Source organism: Cyrtonyx montezumae, unplaced genomic scaffold (assembly GCF_038088225.1).
Source record: "Cyrtonyx montezumae isolate F1298 unplaced genomic scaffold, pur_monq_1.0 scaffold_2, whole genome shotgun sequence".
Classification (NCBI taxonomy): Eukaryota; Metazoa; Chordata; class Aves; order Galliformes; family Odontophoridae; genus Cyrtonyx; species Cyrtonyx montezumae.
In genome coordinates this window covers 60,926,517-60,946,619 of record NW_027071936.1, presented here as the reverse complement: position 1 = coordinate 60,946,619, position 20,103 = coordinate 60,926,517, and the positions used below count along the sequence as shown (strand labels likewise).

Sequence of the window (20,103 nt, the reverse complement as noted above, 5' to 3'; positions counted from 1 at the left end):
AAGGAGAAAATTGTAGAAAGGAGAAACCATGTGAATTAGCTTGAAAATATCTTGTAAATATGAACTCAGGCTAAAGATACTGTTTTCAAACATAAATATATATCCATCTTTAAGTCAGAGAGATCTTAATGTTAGAATTATTACCAATGAGATCCAGGTGTTGCTGTCACAAGTTATGCTGGATCAATCTGGGTTCTGAAGCCTAAGTGTCCTTGTATAGTCTCTATATTTTGGGGCAGACTACATATACTTTGGGGCAAAAAAGGGTCAGTGATTATCTTACAGCTTTTTCAATCGAATTTTCTTTAGTTTTCTCAGTTTCTATTTTTCAAGGCAGCATTTTCAAGGAGACTGGAATTGCTGCATGACTTCTTAGCTAAGAGAAAGCTCACTAGCTCTGGTTCTAGGGTGGAAATCTTGGAAAAATGGCAGTTCATTCCCCTCTCGTTCAAGAAGGTATATATTCGTATGTGTGCTTATTTGTATAGCTGCTGCAAAATACTCAAGGCATCTCTGTAGACTTTGCAAAGTAGTTAAAGTTGCAACAATTATGTACCTAGAAATAGCTCAAGTGCAGCTTGGAATAGTTTGTTTCCCCAGAGGTGTTTTCAGGATGGTGGATAGGAATGGCACAAGCAAAGGATAGATCGGCTAAAAGGAACCTCTCCTGCAAATTGCCTTGGGATCTTAAATGCTTCCTGAATCCCAGGGAGAGGCTAAAAGATTTGACCTTAATTTGGTGTCTGATCCAAGAAGCATTAAGTTGTTCTGACAGGGCAAGTCTCCCCAAGAGCTGTGCAGAGAGTTGGACATGAGCCCAGCCTTGGGGTTGTGCTAGAACTCAACACTTTTGGGGCATTGTATTATTTCAGATGAACCATACTGTGATGGGTAGGGCTTGTAGGAATTAGAATTGCTGACAAGGAGAGTATTCCTAAAATTACTGGTGGGGGGGGAAAGGGAGAAGGAATCATTTCAATTTGCCAAGTTATGAGATATGTGTTTGGGGAACAGAGGAAGGCTTCACTTCTTCATCTGGTCATTCTTCACTTCTTCATCTGACACCTCCCAAGAGCCTTAAGTTGTAAGGAGAACAAGCAGAGACTTGCTCTGCAAATAGCTCAGGTGTCTGCGTGGGACAGCATGATCAGCATGGAGTTCTTATTCCTCACATCTGCCCCATGGCCTCAGCCAGAGCTGCAGCCACATGGTGCCACAATGACAGGCCCAGGCCCTGCCCTCAGCATCCAGCCCAGCAGTTCTGTGGGGTGGATGGCAAGAGGGAACTGGTGAGAGGGGTGAGGCAGAAATTGCTAGAACCAGCATAGCATAGTTTGCATAGCAGCAGCAGTCACAGCCAGCATTCTCCCCAGGCTCTGTCAGGCTTTGCAGGATTCATGGCAGAGGAAAAGCTTTAAAGGGGGTTTGATGCAAGGGAAGATGGCACCTCTGTGGGGTGTTTTTACCATGATTCAGAGGGCAGGCTGTGAGAAAGCATAGAGGTGTCTGCAAGAGAAGTGATAGAATGTGTTATCTTTACTGAGAGAAGAAAGTTCTCTGCTGTGACAGAGAATTAGATTTAAGAGCCAAGGAGAGAGAGACCAAGCGGTAGCTTAGAGGAAAGGCTTGAGCTTTTCTATCAATCCCACAGAAATATTTATAGTATCAAAACATGCGCTATCAGGATGAAAAATGGAAACCTCAGAAACAGTGCTTCAATGTTTTTTAGCTGCTGGGGTTCTCAAGAAGAAATCAGTTATGTTTGATTTCATCATGAAAAGAAGCCATGCATTCTCACTGCTCACCTTGTGAACGATCCCACAGGGCTGCAGGGCAGGCAGGAGCTTCCAGCTTTCACCCAGTGCCACTTTCAGTGCCCAGACCAAGCTGCTGCTACAGGCACAGCCAGCAAAATCCCCAAGTGTGGTGCAGCCACAGACCTTGGGGATGAAATTTGGGTATCCCAGGGCTAGTATCTGCTCCACCTACACTTCTTACATGAGAGAAGTACAAATCAGAGGGATTTTGTCACAGTTGCACTGTTTTAGTGGGGATGGGCTCTAATCTCCTTATGAGCTGTTCCCACTCTTCAATCTCATGAACTGAGCATGAAATATATTTTTACTCTTTTTAGCGTAGGTTTGAGAAGGAAATAATTTTGAAGTACAAACAATCAATTTGAAATGTCAGAATGATTGTTTATTTCAAAACAGTTTTTCAAATAGAAGTGCCCTAAAATGGGGTTTCTTTCTTCTCTGTGGAAAACTTCCACTTCATTTTCAAGTGAAAAATATTAGTTTACTAATGAGCTTCAGTGAAGAGCAAAGCTGGTTCTTAGCATGGTATTGGTAGAGGTGAATAGAAGGGAAATGTGATGGAAACTTCTGATGATACAAAGCTGGGAGGAATGGCTGGAAGGCTGTGCTGCCATTTGGTGAGACCTGGACAGTCTGGAGAGTTGGGGAGAAAGGAACCGGATGAGGTTTAGCAAAAGCAAGTGTAGAGTCTTGCACCTAACAGAGGAATAACTGTGTGCACCAGTACAGGTTGAGGAATTCCCTGCTGAAGAGGGACCTGGGTGTCTTGGTGGATGATAGGTTGGCCATGAACCAGCAGTGTGCTCTGGTGGCCAAGAAGGCCAATAGGATCCTGGGGTGCATTAAAAAGAGTGTGGCCAGCATGTCAACAGAGGTGATCCTCCCCCTCCACTCTGCACTGCTGGGGGCTCACCTGGAGTATTGTGTCCAGTTCTGAGCTCCCTGGTACAAAAAAGACAGGGATCTCCTGGAAAGAGTCCAGCAGAGGGCTACAAAGATGATAAAGGGTGTAGAACACCTTTCTTATGAGGAGAGGATGAGAGACCTGGGTCTGTTCAGCCTTGAGAAAAGAAGATAAAGAGGAAGGCATGCATGAGTGCTTACAACCCTGTAGCTCAGAACAATTCACATGGCAGAATGTGGACTGAACAATTCCTGCCTTCCCCAAAATCTCAGTTGTGACATGTACTGCAGTTGTTGAGTACAATCAAATTGCTTTTCCTAGTTTCCCATAAAGGAGGTGTAATTTGTCATGATTATTTTCAGGCACGAGGGAGCACATTGCTTGAATTAGGCACTGCATCCATCTGAGCAGACTGGGGGAAGACTATTCAGTGAACTGAAGTAAGATGATTCAAATGGCCTGGCTTTAAAAACCATACCCACAGCAGGTAAGTCACTGTTGGGACTCCCATGCCAAAGCAGAAACATTCTTCCCCAGACCTGGGAGACACAGCCTGTTCCTCTTTAAATCTGTGCTCTGTGCTGCAGTGTTCTGCATTGTTGCCATGGTAGAAATCTCCCCATAGTAATAACCTCTTTCAGGGAAGGTTAAAAAGAGACAGTTGCACATGCTCAGAGAAGCTGCACTTGTTCTGTTAGCAGTTTGCAGCGGCCATTTCAAAGAGACCACCACAAAGACGAGAGAGAGATCAGGTACTGATATTTTTTTCCTTTATTGGAGGGGGTGACTTTTCTCTTACAAAGAGGACTGTGCACGTGTCTTTGTTCCTGGCTACACTGCAGAGAGGCAGCACCCTGGAAGCCTGTCGTGATTATTCCTCACAGATAGCAAATTCCCATAGAATTACAGAGAGGCAGTTGTTAGATGTGGCCTGAGGTGACTGCTGCACTCAGGGTGCAATTATTTGCCAACACGGCTCATGAGGCTGGGGTGGGCACTGTGTAAGAAACTGAAGAAAACTTGAGCTGTCTGTCTGCCTTGTTTTTTAACCTCTCTAGCACTGAGAGTTGACTATGAGAACAGCCTTCCCTGACCAGCAGGCTTCTGCATTAGGTGCTTTGGAAACAGGTTGATACTGTCCTGATGTACTGCTACCTGGAAACACTGCTGCATCCTGTTGCAAACCCTGGTGCCTTTGATTATACTTGCTCTGATCTCAGCTCATTGTTAATTAAAATGGAATAACCAATCCACTTGTTAAGATTTTAATCCCTTTATTTTAAGGATTGTAGAAATAAGAAAAAGGGTCACAGCAGATTGCTTCTAAATAGTGGGTGAAATAGGATACCCTGTTCTGGGGCAACAGAAGTTATCAGATGTATTACTTGGTATGGGCACAGATATGTTTATTACTCTATATGTGTGTCTTTCTTCTGAGCCATCCTCTGATCCTACATTTAGATTGAGGTGAACAGGAAGGGGATGTGTGTAACCCTGCACCTTTCCTCGATAAATTGCTGGTTTGCACAGGCTGCAAGTGTTTGTACAGAATTTGCAGCTTCAGATTAGCTGTGTCTGAAACAGTGACTTGGCATGTATCTAAGACTAGACTTGTTCAATTCTATATTTGTGACAAGTCGGGGAAAACCTTTCCCTTTCTGTCTCCTATTGCACTTCCAAATGTGAAATATAGGCTACTCAGGAGATGCTGCTCTCCTGCGTTCAGCACACCTGCACTTGATGTTCATATGCAGCATCTTCTGTTTAGTAGGTACCTACTTAAAAATCAGGAAGAAATGGCCTATTGTCCTGCTTTCCTGCACTTAGCTAAAGAAGTACTTCATGTAGATTGTATTATGTTGTTACAATCTTATTTGATTCTTTTCTTTGAACGTACAGGCTGAATTAAGGATCATCTTATTTGCAAAGATGCTTGAGGATTGTGATTGAAATCTCTAACAGGCAGTTGCAGCTTGAGCCAGTCCAAGGTTCTTGTTTCCTCTTGATGTGGATGTTGCAGTACCAGATCACACCTGACTTCAGGACATGGTGTGGCCTGGCTGTGATGTTCAGGAGCAAGTAGATGAGTGCAGATTATCTGAAGCTCAGATTGGAAAGGGAAACAGAGGTTCAAAGAGTTCCGATTGTGTTTACCACTCTACCTATGAATTTGGAGAGATTTAACAGAATTATTTTCCTTCAACTGCTTTAACACTGGAGTAAGTTTTTATGATCAGTGTGGTGGGTAGCTAATGATAGTGATTAACTGTAGTTTTAAAAAGATGGTATATCAATAAAGCTAGCCAGTGGGCAGAAATCTCATTTTGAAGTTCAGGTCAATTTCAGCCAGCTGAAAAAAAAAATCCTTACAAGGTTGGTCTCATGGTCTAACAGCAAACCAACAGTCCAGATTCATGTTCTGGTCTCTGACTGTGTAGTTAGGAAAAAGGCTGAAGTCACAGAGCGGGCAAAGTTGCTGGCATCCTGGCTTTCACATGAAACCAAAACCAGGGTCTTCTGGACTTCTTCACAACTAGGGACATTCCCAGTTGGGTTTTATATGCAACGCTGGAAAAGTATAGAGAACTTCTGTCTGTGCTATAGATCTTCCAATTACTTTTTTTTTATTAGTTTTTGTTTGTTTGTGTTCTGTCAGAGGAGAACTGCCAGTGCTTTAGCCATCAGGAACATAAAGTTCTTTGTAACAAGAGCCTTGTATTTGTGGTGATCCTCCCTGACTTGTGTCTGTCTCTTTCTAAAGAGAGAAGCACCCGTTCCCATGATGCTGCTACCCTGCTTTCTGAGAAGACTGGTCCTTACGGTTCCTTTAGTTTTTGTGGCTGCACTACTTCTCATGGAGCCTGCTAGATCTGAACAAGAAGCAGGAACAGCCATACCAGCTGAAAGTATGTACCAGACAGCTCTCCCTTACAGCTTGTACTGTAGTTTTAATGTTGCAAGGCACCACGTTATGGAAGGTTGTCCAAATAATTCAAACTGTTCTGGAAGTTTCTTGTTTGCATTGTTTTAAAACTGTGAGCAGAAAGTATGTGCTGTTCTCCTTCTTCATCCAAGGCTCTCTAGTCTCTTACCCTTGTCTCCTGCCTATTGCTCTTTTGCTTACACCTGAAATTCAGCAGTGTTCTGCACTTCTGATTTTGTACAGCCCTTTCACTGTGTTAGTCTTTTCTATGCCATGAATCACTATCTTTACTTTTCAGATATGTTCTTGAGACTTGCTTATTTCAACTGATGCTGACTTTCATTTTATGTTTCACCCTTGGTAAAGTTAGAAGTTCTTATATTAAAACTTCACAGTGAAGTTGTCAAGAAAGCACAACTTGTCAACTGTCAGCCTTGCAACTTTCAACCACCTAAGCCTCCTTTGCTAACCTGTACTGAGTTTGTCATAAACATAATGGCAGGTCCATTCATCAAGCTGTTTATGTGGAAAGTGCTGTTCTCTCCTTTTATCTGGTATATATATGTTAACACTGAGGTTGATTCATGGTTTAACGGTGAGAGAGAGTTTTTAATCTATGTTTATTTCTTCCCTCTAGCCTTCATTTTTTTGTATTATAACTAGTCAGTTGAAGAATAGGGCAAACTCCTTTTCTCCGTGCAGGCAGGATCCCCCTCTGCTGGTTAGCACACAGGTCATGAGCTGGAGGCTCCTACTGCAATTCATCACAGGCATGTTATAAGCAGTGAAATAGCATCTGTTTGCAAAATAGGCTGACAGACACTGCAGGATATTCCAACCTCACTCAAGGTTTTATCCTCCCTTCTTTACCAGACTTCAAAGAGGTACTAAGCCTGTGCTCAGAGTAACTCACTTGCCCAGTGTTTCCTGTAAAGCTGACAAAGAAGCAAATAAAAAGTGTATGTAGAGCCTCATAATTCTAAGACATCTTATCATGTCTGTGTTTAGTCTCTGTACTGTTGTTGTTTGTTATAGGGCAGCTTTGTGGTACGATGATCAAGGCAAAGCAAGCCTTGTGACCTTAAGTGTGGATTATCTAGATACCTTAAATAGTACAATTATTCCACAATGCATCTGTTCTGCATATCAGTAATGCCCTCTAATGATAGGGCATTGTGTTTATCTGCTGCTTGCTTCACTAGCTTTCTGCAAAGCTGTATGGTATTCAAAGTTGGAGTTAAAGTGATCTATCTTAGTGATAATCATCTCAATTATATTCCATTAGCTTTGTGTTTTAAGTTTAAGTTTGTGAGATTAGGAGACAGAATTCTCCTGGGAAACAAGATCGTGGTTTTAGAGAGAGTTCTGGAGAAGATGGGGTTGAATATGTGGTCAGGGTCAGTGCTCAAAATCACTGTTCATTCCTCCTGCTTAGTACTTCATGCTGTATTCTCTGCTAAATGCTCTCCTAGGCCGTCCCTGTGTTGATTGCCATGCATTCGAGTTCATGCAGAGGGCTCTGCAGGATTTAAAGAAAACAGCATATAATCTAGATACACGGGTAAGGAAACGTTCAACTTCTTTTTGGTTGTGGCTTTTTTTGTTTGTTTGTTTCTTGCTTTGATTCTGTATTTCATTATGGAACAAAATGCTGTCAATAGAAGTAGATAAGGTGGATGGATTTTGCACAGTACACTATCAGTTGGTTGTAATGTCCCCTCTTCTAATGTGATGCTGTGTGACTGTATTTCACTTCTCTAGGTAGTAACCTGTGGAATTCTCAGTTGGGTTATCAGAGAAACTAGGGAACTTAGTAAAGAGTGAACTGACCTAAGCTCTCTATCCTTCTCTTGGACAAATTAGAGCCATTAGTACTGCAATTCTTATTCCAAATATGGAGTGCACACCTTAATTTTTATGTTAGAGGGAGTAAGCTCAGAACATCATACTTCCTGCCCAAAAGGAGAGAGTCAGCTCAAACAAGAAATCACACTAAAATAGAATATGCTATTGAACATGTTTCTGTCCCTGGAGAGAGGCTAAGGGAGGAAACATCTCATAGATGTTCTCTTTTTTCACATTGCTAGGATTCTATAAAGATGGAGCATGCTGCAAGTTAGAACAGCATTAAAAACAGAACTTGCTTGGCCTGTAGACAGTGTGGAGAATTTGCCAAGGTTGATATCCCCCTTCTGTGAGAGAAGTTGCATCTTGCTACTGCAAGCCTGCAGTGATGAGCTGCATCCCAGCTGCTGTCAGGTAGCAGAGGCTTGGTCAGGTATCTTTTCCCCTACCTCCCATGTACCCTTTAGGTGAAGTGCTGTATCTGCACCTTGCACAGGTTTTTCAGCAGAAGGCATTTAAACTTCTTTGTGATTCTAATCTACAGTCAAGGTCATTCACAGTTCAGAGCCTGCAAACTGACATTTCTGAAGAATACTTTGAAGTAACTCCAAGCAGAGTGCATGTTGAAAACACCACTGTAGGAATAAAGATGGATTGTGACATACTAAAAAAAAAACAAAACAACAACTGAGCAGAACTAAATTAGTATGTAGTGGATTTACAGTTAAACAAAGTCTGTACAATACTTACAGGTCAAAGGTATTTTGGGCTCTTTCATGAAGAAATCATGTTAATGAACACATCTGCAGAGTGCTGTATACAGCAAAAATAAGAGATTCAGATTGTGCTGAAAAGTGTCTCTATCACAACTACTTCTGTTCAAAACTTTTTGCTAGAATTTCTAAATCTTGATTCAAAAAATATCTGGAGTACTAAAATCTTCTCTGGATGTGTGGCTATGGCAGTGACCTTTATGGTACCTACAGACTGGATGTTAAGAGTGAAACTTCGTAAAATACAGATATCCAAAGCTGAAAGCTAATAATGAGGACTGAGCATGTAAGCCCCAAAAACAGCAACTGTATTTTACTATTTACAAATAAAAATAAAAGACAGCCAAGGAATGGAAACCAGGTTACAAAAAAGGTTCTGTTGGAAAGGAATATTCTGTGGTTGTTTCATAGTTGTAGATTTGACAGCAAGCCTGAAAAAGAATCTCCATGATACATTCTCACTACAAATCTATCACCTTCTTACCACTTTCAAATCCAAATAATTGAATCCATATTGAATTCCTTCAGTGCCTCTGGATAGAACAGGCCTATTCCAGTTAGGAAGGAATTTTTCAAAAGACATAGAAATACTTAATATTTGAGGACTACTTGGATCACAGAAATCCTGCCTATGGTGTTTCAATTCTTAGGTTTATTATTCTGCTGCAGCCCAATTTGATGCAAATTGAGTACTTTAAGACAATTACTTTCAGGCATATTTAAAGTTTATGTTTGACTGTCTTGATCTGTTTTGCTGCTGAATAGGGCAGATTTTTATGTCCTGAAAATACAATGCCCTTTGTTAATATTCCTGCTGGAGATGCTCATTTCCTTGAAAAATTCTTTTTTCTTTGCAGGCAAGAATTTTAGTTGATGACTAAACAGCTTCTAACTGTGTTGGAGGGGGAGGGATTCCCAAAAGCTCAGAGAGGAAATTCCCATTAATTTCCTCCTGCAAATCTCACTCTGCAGTTCTGCACAGTGGAAACACTGTACTTTTATTGCACAGACCAGAGTTTTCTCACTTAATTTGGCCCCATGTTGATCTGCATGGTGTCTAACAAAACAGAATGACTCCAGCATAGGTCACACAACTTTTTATGGAGGTCATAAGCTATATCGTGTTCTTGTTATGAGACAAGGAATGCTTATAACCTACACTGGAGTGATGATCACTTACTGATTGGTGGATTAGATGCATTTTCCTCACGCAATGAGAGAAGGGTCACAAACCACCTCTGAGAAGCTGGCTGCTACCTGTGCAGGTACCAGATTCGTTTGTCCCCTTGCACATGCTGCTTTCCACCCCTTTTGTTGCTGCTGGCTCCTTGGAGCAGGCTGGATTAATTGTTTCAACTGCAATAAACAGCTCTGAGGAATCTTTTCTGGGAATAACTGATTTTTCCACTTAATAACCAAATCTGGCAGGTGTAGTTCTGATCCCAAACTAAGAGAGGGCTCTTGTACTGCTGCTACCATCAAAACAACTCCAGTAGCATACAGCCAGCCCCCTGCTGCATCTGCAAGTTGCTCAAGAGAGAGGCCAGCAGCAAGCAGGCAATAAAACCAATAAAACAGCTCCCATAAAACAAATCTAGTCCATGGGCTTCACAATCCACTGTATCTGCACTATGAACACTTCCAAAATTCCACAGTTTTTCCAGAGCTGAGCAGTGGCTATTGCATTACAAACTTTAAACAGTTTTTTTTTCCAAGCTAGATCTTACCAGCTTTTTGTAGGCTGAGAGCCTGAGCCCTGCCCTGTTTTTCATGTTTCTTTGATGTGCTTTAACCTACCAAGGGGATAATAACACATCTCTGTGAAAATTACTTTATAATCATGCTCACAAAACAGTCAGTAAAGATATACTTAGTGTCATTCATTCTGTTCTTTATTTCTTTCTAAACTGTCAGTGGTTATTTGGAACATTCAAAGCCCATTAAGTAAGATGCACCTGTGAAAGTAAAAACAAAGCTTGGAAATGTTATTAAAGAGATACAAGATGGTAAGCAGCCTCGAGGCTTTTCTCTGAAGCTGTTAGCTTCCCTTACTCAAACCACAGCAAAAGATGTTGAGGAGATGGTTAGAAGGTGGTGATTGAGTATCTTTCAGGTAATTAGCAAGGCCTAATCAGATCTTTTCAGTTTTGAAGGGTAGCTGAAATGATCAAGTGATATCTGAAGATAATACCACAGGGCTGTGTTGAGTGATTTGTCAGCTAGGAAATAGACCCTCCCAGTAGATGCCTCTTCCTGTAATGGGAAGGCAGGCTTTAAGTGGAGTGGTTTAGCACAGCTCTTCTCAGTGACTGTAGCTGATCAGTAGATATCGTAACTTTTAAAAAATAGTCTTCGATCATGTGGCCATCCCATCTGATACCGAAATCACAAGAAAGGCAGGTGAAGGGCAGGTTTCATTAGCACTTAGATCTGATAGTCTTTATAGTGCCCCTTTTTGTGTAACTGCTTACACTAGTAACTACTAATTTGGTAGGTGGACTTTGCACAGCTAATTTGTCCCATAGCAGTAGGGAAGAAGTGCTCTTTTGGATCAGACTGATTTCCAGATAAAGCTTCAGCTCATGATAGACAGAGATGACTGCATATAACAGATGAGGATATGATCTTGCTGTCAGGCAGCACTGTGCTCCATCACACATCCATTGACACCACACATTCCCCAACACAGACAAAAAGCAAAGCATGTGTGTACTAGAGAGGATTCTTTGTGCAGCTGTGCTGTCCATTCCCTGGTATCTTAGCTCTCTCCTGTACAGGTGCAGGCATTTCAGATCATACCTTGCTCAGGGAAGTTCCCTGTCCACCCTTGCTGCTCCAGAAACCCCTGCAGGAAGGGCTTTTGGTTTAGGCAGAGGGACTTCTTTCAAGCATGAGACTGCCTTCTTTAATGAACCCTGCAATCCCATTGCATGTTTTAACTATATTTCCACATGCTAAGTCAGCACCTATTGTCTTTTTTAGGTTAACAGCATGTTAGCTATAACAGTAATGAAACAGGAGAAGTTGAAACAGGTAAACTGTACCTCGCTTTCTCTGTGCGACTTTCAGTAGTTACACCAGACTGCAATGTTCTACATTTAATTTTTTGAGCTTGTTTATAAGAAAAGAAAATTCCTGGTAGGTTTTTGTGTTTTTCTTAAGTCCCTCATTAACCTCATAGCTTATACAGTTGCGCACACTGGAATAAGACTGTACAGAAGACAGGAATAGCAGCACTCATATATATATATATACACACTGAATGTGCTAACATGAAAAAAATAAATGGGCACCAGGCTGAATTTCTTCATATCACGTGAAGTGCTGCCATGTTTGTAGGCTAATTAATCATGCAGAAGTTAAATTATTTTGAAGCCAGAAAGCAATATCTAATTGTTATCAATATCTGATTGTTATGCTAAGCCTCATACAACTAATTCCAAAGTTTTACTTCTGTTCTGAAATGTCTTTTCTTCAAGACTAATTGGTTGTACAGAGCTGACATCTCATTTTTGGTGTTTCTTTTTTCCCTTCCTCTTACAGACAGAAACACTGCTTCTTCAGGTGGAAAAGAGAAATCTGTGTGACTGTGTAACTGCAAGTCTGCTGAACTGAATCCAGAAGGCCAACTGTTTCACCTGTTCAGTGGCTTTTAAAATGCAGCTGTATAAAACAGCTTTTTGGAGTTAATGTTGCAAGCATGTAAATCCTGTTGTTGCATCTTGTATGTCTGTTCTGTTTGCTGGTTTTTAAATAGCCCTCTCTTTTCACCTCACTGCATTGCCAGTAAGGACTCAGGTCAGTAAATCTGCTACTTGGTGTTAGAGTGGGGAAAAAATTTGCCTACTTTGATTTTTGAATCAGAGTTGTCCAAGTGTAACCCACAGGATAAATAGAGCCAACAATGCTGTAGAGACATTCACAGCTGGTTTTGGTCTCTAACATGTTAGACCATATCTCTGTGACAACTTACCCAATTATATGGAGACAAGTAGTTATGGTCTCTGTAGGCTTTGCCAGTACATTAAAGGTGATGGAAATCCTGTTTGTTGCTTACACTGTGACCATGTTCAGACATCATGTTGGCTCTAAAGAGGCATGCATTATGAGGAGGTACATGTCTGCTGTGCTTAGACCAATACAGTTAATATGTTAGTGCTGAATTTCTGGCATCCTGTGCAAGAGTGTTATTGTCTTTAATTAAAGTATTTAATTTCTTACCCTCCTGCCTGTGACCTTACCTCTCTAACTAAACTGGTGGACTTTACTGCAAGTAGATAAGGGAGGAGATGCAAATACTTCTCTGCCAGGAGTAATGCTGCCTTTAGAGGACTTCAGCTGATTCTGGTTAGAACAGAACAGCTTTTCAGATTTTTTTTTTTGCTGCAGTCAGGTCTTCCATCTTGTCCTAGATTGGCTTTATTCTCCTGCTTGCTCCTCTCCAGTGAAACCTTTGCCCTTCCTTCCAGACTGACATTGCTTGCTCTCTAAGCCCAGGAATTTCTTGGTGAACCCCTGGCTCCCCATCCTGATGACAGGGAATGTGAGTTGCTGCAGATGTGGGTGGTGGGACTGACACTCCTCAGATGTGGCATTCCTTGAGATCCATCTAAAAGCCCTGCAGGAGCAGTGTGTGGCATTCTACTGTGGACTGAGTAACACTGACATCTCACTCCCAGTCTGTAGGTGGGGGGAAGGGAATAACTTTCTCATTCTTTCGTTCAGAACCTGAAAAAAAAATTAGAGATCCCTTTCAGTCTGCAGAAGATCCTTCAGAACCAGGAACTTCCTCATGGTAATTGCTGTATGCTTCTTCACAACCTACCTTGTCTATTTCAATTTAGTTGAACAACTGTCCCCCATTATTTCTTGTTCAAAACCATCATAAAAGCAGAAGAGTAGAAAACTACTAACATGGCACATGGCTATAAAAAAGGATTGTCAAGAAGGTCTAGAAATTACACTCGGCAACCAGAATATCTGTTCTGGGCAAATAAACAAATCTCAGATTTCACACAAATTCAGAATTCTGTATGTGTGCTCAGGTTTAATGTGACAGTGGCAAGAGATAAGACTACTTTCACAGGGCAGAAGAATACTGTAAAACCAGGAAACAAAATATCTTCAGTCTGGACAAGAAGGAGATGACAGCAGTTTACAAAATCATGAGTGTCCCAAGAATGACTGCTTGCTGCCCCTTCAAAAAAAGAGGGGAGCAGCAAATTGAAACCAGCTGGTGGCAGTCAGAGCAAATAGAAGAATGACTCTCATAACCCACTGCATGTTTAAGTCACAGAAGTCCTCACTAAAGGATGTTGCTATTTAAAATATCTGTACAAGTCCAAAAAGCTGATGTTCAGACTCAAGCCTGAAAACTCCACTGCAGACCATTAAATACAAAAATACCAGCTGAACCATAAGTTGTTACTATTTAATTAGGAAGACACCATCACCCTGGCTTTATACTTCCCTAAAAATAAATACTGCCAACAATAAGATACTGGCCTTAGAATGAACTGTGGCGTGATCTGCTGCAGTTGTCCTTACATGTAGGAATGAACTGTGCTTCCTAAATTCATAACACAAACCTTCCTCCTTAAGTAAGAGAGTGCCTGTTTTTCTGCAGCCCAGTACATCACAGAAACTGCTCTGAAGCAGGAGTAACGTTTCCTTTTTGTAAGGAAGGAAATAGCACTGCAGACCATTTGCCTACTGCCAAGAAGTAACTATACAGTTACTCAGATACTAAAGTCTCCTTCATATTACATAAACCTGGTCCTGCCTCACTTCCTTTCCCTGCCCTATGATCTTGCCGTGAGAAATTGAAGTTTGGGGGCTAGAAAGAATTAGTACAAACAGACTGACCTCTTCTTGTTACACTTAATACCACCACTGTGCACTCTACAAGAATTTAATCAAAGCCCAAAGATCCCTTTTAAATCCAAACTACTGTTTCATATACATTTGACAGAGCCATCAGAGCATGCATGTGGGCTTCTCACTGTTCACCATGTCCTGTTTCTTTCCCTTTACTGGTACATTACATGGCTGTATATTGTTTTGGGACCACACTGAAAGCTGTTTGGAAGAAATTATTTGCAGCACTGGATAGTGGCCATCACACCTTCAGGTGTTGTGAACTTACACAATCCACAAAGTAAAATAAGCTGGACTGTTGCTCTAGTTTCAAACAAGTATTTATCTTTAAGCATTGGTTTGCAGTTTAATCTCCATGTAAATATTCTATAACCTTGCTCCAGCCTCCATTCCAACTATAAGTTTGTAGTGTTATGGAGAGTTGGGAAAACAGTGTTTTCAGTGCACTCAAATGTTAGGAAGCGGCTTAAAACAAACAAACAAAAAGCTGCAGAGTTGTATTTCTCCTCTGTAAAGTGTCAGTTGTTTGTGAAGTGTCTGTTGAACTGTAACCCACAACCTAAAAAGATACCCATCTGAGAAAGATCTAATTAATGGTATTACTCTGAAACTTGTTGGGTTATTTCTCTTCCCCATCTAAAGATGAATCATCCATGTGGTAAATGTGGAAATACATGTACCTTGAATTCTCCCTGAACTACATCTACAGTGTAATAAAGCATCCAGTTCATAAAAAGTACTTGGTTTCAACTAGCAGCACTGAATATAACTACACTTCAGTCTCATGCTGAAGATCTGAATATTTAAATACCACTTGTCAGTCAGTATATTGCACATTTGAAATATGTTTTATATATGATGTAAAAACCAAATTATAGTTCTTCTTACCCTTCTTGGGTAAACTATATGTCCTACGTGCCAGTAGCTTTTCAGAAAAGAAACGAGACCTTCTTACCTTCCCTTTCTGTGTGCACGTGCAGGCTGCTCAGAGAGCTGCCAGTGCCTTCTGCCACGCTGGTTTTGATAGCCACAGAATGGTCTGCCAAAACCATCATCACTTGAAAAAAAAATGCCAGCAGGTACTTCCTGAGCATCAACTGCTCCCTGAACACATGAATTCAGGAGGGATTCTCACACATAGTTCTTAAGCAAGTAAAAATGACATGTTTTTATCTTCTTAGACAGGGATAATACTGGCAGTAGCAGGACAAATAGATCAATTTTACCATCCATGGTGCTCAGGTTGTGTGTGGAGATATAATACACAACTCTTGCCTATACTGTAAACTTACACCCTGTCTAGCACAGGGAACAGCTGTTGGATTTGCAGCAGCCTGATGCAAACCTTCAAATGTAAACTAGGAGAACTCTGACATTTCGACAGTAGTTCTTTTTCTTGGAACCAGAATCATTAACTGACCTTCATTTCACAATAACTTGACTGCTGCCCCTCCTGTGTAGCATTCTGGGCTTTAGGGATCGTTACAAGGTGCTCATCACCTTTGGCTTCAGTAGATTTTCAGCAAATTGATCAAGCCTGGATCTTTCTGCAGCTCTTATGCTGCAGAACTTTTTGAATAGATTATTTCCTGCACCAAAAGGTATCTTGGTGCTGAATTTCTATCAACACTCCCTGTCTGGGGTCACATCCTTGCTTTGCAGTGCCATGTGGGTTTTATTGGAACAGCTGCAGTGTCTCAAAGCCTCACAGTCTGACCAGGGTTCAGCTGGAGGTTGGAATCTTGAAGGGTTTTTTCAGGAAGCCCTAAGATGAGGAACTTGACAAGCCATGTTGACAAGAGCAAAATAATTATTTCATGAGGGATATTTTTTCCCCCTACCAGAACTCTGACAGTGTTTAAAGCCATCACACCAAGGTGAATCATTATCTCATGGCATGAAATATGACACACAGAAGGTGCTTTGATTTTCTCATGGCTTGAGATATCTGTCAGAACAAAAAAATACAGTGTATTCTGCTTATGTGCTGAAACATCCGCAGTGCACCAGACTGTCATCCCTCAACTAATCCACAAAACCACAAAATAATAATTTAAAGGAGCGTTAGGACCCTGTAGACCCTAGCAGCTGCCCTGCAGCCAAATATCTCTAAACACTTTTACCAGTGACCCATCCAAAATTGGGAATGCTTTCTTGATACTTAACTTGTTTAGACCAGAAAAGCATTGCCTTTGCCCTTCTAACTGAGGAAAAAGGATTTTAGTTGCTGCATAAAGGCAATACTTTTCTCCCATGAGTGTTTGTGTTTATGCTGGAGTTGCTACACAAACAGCCAAGAAGTAACAACTCTAGAAGCACGATGTTTCTTGTAACCATACATAGAATCACAAAAGGCAGTAAAGAAACTATATCCATAAGAAATCACCAGGTTTACATCATCCTACTGCAGGGCTAACTACCCCCCGTGCTGTTTCTAGAAGATACCACATTTCTACCTAAAGCCTTAAATACCCCCTGTTCTCACAAGGGATCTACTCCAGTGCTGTTCATAGCATAAGGAAGCTTTCTAAGACTGTTGATAGCACCTCCCGGATAAAGTTTAATCACTTACTTCTCATCCAGTCCCCTTGAGACACTCAGAATCATGGTTTCTCTGCAACAGCCTCATGTACTCTTGAAGAAAGAATATGTCTTTGTTTTTTTTTTTTTAAGACCACGTAACCTCAGTTCTTCCAGCTGCTCTGGGGGAGAACAATTCCTAAATCTCAGTCATTTCTGCCAGTTTCTACTGTTCTTCCATTACAGTAACCAAACCAGATGTACTACAACCGCCAAGATCTTGCAATGGAAAAAAATAAGCTCTTGTGTTCTTCTTTGTACATCCTAATTATAGTAGCAACAGGACCAATGCAATAAGAAAGCATTACAAAGAAAGAAAACAGAACACTCACCTGTCTCTGAGGATCTAGGCTCACAGGAAAAACTCCACAAAGGAAAGACCTCCAACAGGAGACCCTTCCACTGCAGCAGTCAGCCTTTAAATGAGGTCTAAGATGAATGGAGCCTGGCTCCACCCACTCCGGTCACACAGGTGAATTGCCTTCACCTGTGCTCCCAGGGCTGACTGGGTCTTTACTTCAGGTGCTCAATCAGTGCTTCAGGCCATGACTCAGCAGTTGCCAAACACTGATATAGCTGCCTTTTTTTTTTTTTTTTTTTTTTTTTTTTTTTTTTTTCAATGACACAACGTTGCAGACTGATTTCAGCTCGTGATTCCCTAATTCCTCCATAGAAGTGCCACTTAACCTGCTGTTCCCCATTTGAAATGGAGGCTCTTGATTATTCCTGATGAGGTTTAGCAGCTTGTCCTCATCCTTATCCACTTTTATTCTGTTTCTAGACTTTTTTTTTTTCAACTTGTCTGCATGATTTGCAATTCTAGTCCTCTCCTCCCATGTTTCTTATAACCTCCTAGACTGGTGTTACATCTTAAACAATCACTTTACTTATTGAATATCCAGGTGACTAACAAAATACTGAATCCTTGAACTGAGTCTTTCCAGATCCTGTGTGACATCTCCCTCCTTGCTGACGGTGACCCACTATAACTACAGGCAGTTACCCAGTCAGTTTTGCAGGCCCCGTAACAGTTTTGTTGCTTTTCTTCTCACAGTGATGTGTGACACCATGGCAGAAACCTGCCTGAAGTTGATTAAATTTGGCTTTTCCCTACCCACGACGCCTTTATGCTTCGCACCATTTGAATCACAATTTTTTCTTGACCATTCTGGTGTTGTGCCTGTGTTCTCTCGCCACTTGTTATTCAAGTAATAGTAACCAGACCCAGGTTCTTCTGTCTCTGTGCTTTCTTCTGAGTTCAGCAAAGGACTTAAGGCCATATTGACAGATCAAGATCTAGCACTGCATATTAGACTGAGATATCATCTTTACAATAAATGTCTGGATGCTTCTGATTATTTTGCAGGAAAAACATTTTTCGTTAGCATGTGATAATTAGATATAGATTAGATAGAAAAAGAAGAATGAATATTTCAAGTAGCCTTCTATGACCTTCTTCAGATAGCAAATGGACTCCTGTGATTCTCTTGGAATTTTCTCATCCTTCAGAGTAAATCTATACTGAAATCCTTTAGCCATAGAGGTATTCAATAGTGAATGTAATAGCAAAGGAAGTTGTTCAAGTACTTTCTCTCTTCTTCAGCTTTGTTGGAGGTGATAGAACAACACAGATTTCTGGAATTTATCCACAGACATTATCTACTCTTTTCCCTGTGAATTGAGAAATGCACCTTGGACCACATATTTGTGTTAACAAGAGGTGTTGGGAATGTTTTTCATGCTTCTTAAAGACTGTGACATTTGAGGCAAAAACTGGATGGACTCTGCAAGTGCAATATCTGTTTATTTTATGTTGGCACAAAGCAATTGAAAAAAAGGACAATGTGTTTTAATACAGAAGTAACATCTTTTACCCCATTAGATTATGGATAGAGAGGGCCCTACTGTAGATTCCCCCACTGCTTCAAGTGGAAGAAGTTCAGTGGTGTGGATGGCAGTAGTCCAATACAGCAAGTACTCCTTCTGTGGTGCTATCACAGTGTTAAGCCTGAATAGTGGGTGGCTGAGCAGTCAGAAAACCAGATAAAGTTAGTCCATCCACTAACAAATAAGCTTTATTGCATGTATACACAACTAAGCGAAACTAAGCTGTGATATCTAGACCCTAATAATAGGATATTGCCAAACTATGTGTAGGTATCCTTGGAGTCCTGGCATCCTGGGAATGGCATATTTCAGGACATCCATCTTCTCTGGATTTTCCCAAATTTTCCCAAGATCTCTGCTCTGATCCCCTTTTATACTTTTCACAGTTAAGATGGGAAAAACCTCTGCTTAATTCTGAGGTTGCTTTCCTTCCCCAAGATATCACATTCCTTTCCTTATCTCATTGTGGGTTGTGTTGCTTGTCCTACCTACCTCCTGAAAAGACCAAGCAACTAAGAAAATGATTTTATACAATCTTTACAACTATAGAAAAGACTATATTGGTAACTTGAAAAAATATTAGGATAAACAATGCTTTCCATTAACAAAGGCCATTGCACATGTAGGTAATTGTTTTCTGTCCTCCTCTTGAAGCTCATATATGAAGAGTGTGATATGGCCCACAGGACCAAAATGAATGTATGTGCTAGAAACACATATGCCAGGGTAAGTGGAAGTGTAAGGTTTAGATTTTGTGCCAGAATTTCCATTTGGTGTTATTTAAAACTGCAGATCAGGGCTAGACTATGTGACCAGCCCCAGATGAGTGTACAGTCAAACTGTACAATGTTGTTCCATTACATTCTGGCTCTTGTGGAGCTGCTCGTTTAGCAGGTATCTGCAGCCTGTGAAGAGACAGGTGGTGTTAAACTGGGCTGTCTCACTCAGCCTCACCTCAGGCACTCAGCTGCAGAGCTTGGACTGGAGTCTTCTCATGGTCTCAGCGGAGACACTTTGGTGGACACACATGCCTTGAATCACCTCATGAAGACCCCAGTGACTGGGAACAACATTTGGACCTTCTACACAAGGCAGTTTGAGACACCACCAGCAGTCACTGGATCTTTTTTCCTTCCAAGCAAACTTCTGATTTTTCTTCTTGTTTGAAATCTCAGAGAACAAAATCTCACTCTAAGTGAGTTAGAGTTAAAGCAAAGGATGAGAGCTGCATGGTTCAGCACGGTCCCTTCAAGAATAAAAGCAGCCAACCCAAATATTGCCCAAGACACTCTGATGTGGATTGCAGCAGCTGGTGTCCACTGAGGAGAGGAGATGGCCTTGGAAGGGGTGGAGGCAGAGAGCAGTAGTGACCATCCACAGCAATGTGGTCCCTTTAAATCTTTTCCTCCACTTGGCAGCTCCAATTTTCCGTGTTGCTATAGCAAATCTCCATGGCAATGACCCTAATCGGGGAAAGGGGGGATGCGGGGGGATGCA

At 41.2% G+C, this 20,103-nt stretch overlaps 1 protein-coding gene across 1 annotated transcript; it reads left to right on the top strand.

Annotated features, from left to right (window-relative positions):
- The first annotated feature begins 3,391 nt into the window (after positions 1-3,391).
- LOC136048516 (NELL2-interacting cell ontogeny regulator 1-like) lies at positions 3,392-12,483 on the top strand. The gene is made up of 4 exons (XM_065736167.1): positions 3,392-3,473; positions 5,483-5,627; positions 7,117-7,205; positions 11,806-12,483. The coding sequence occupies exons 2-4, from the start codon at positions 5,501-5,503 to the stop codon at positions 11,875-11,877; spliced, it is 288 nt and encodes a 95-aa protein (XP_065592239.1). The 5' UTR covers positions 3,392-3,473; positions 5,483-5,500; the 3' UTR covers positions 11,878-12,483.
- Positions 12,484-20,103: the final 7,620 nt, after the last annotated feature.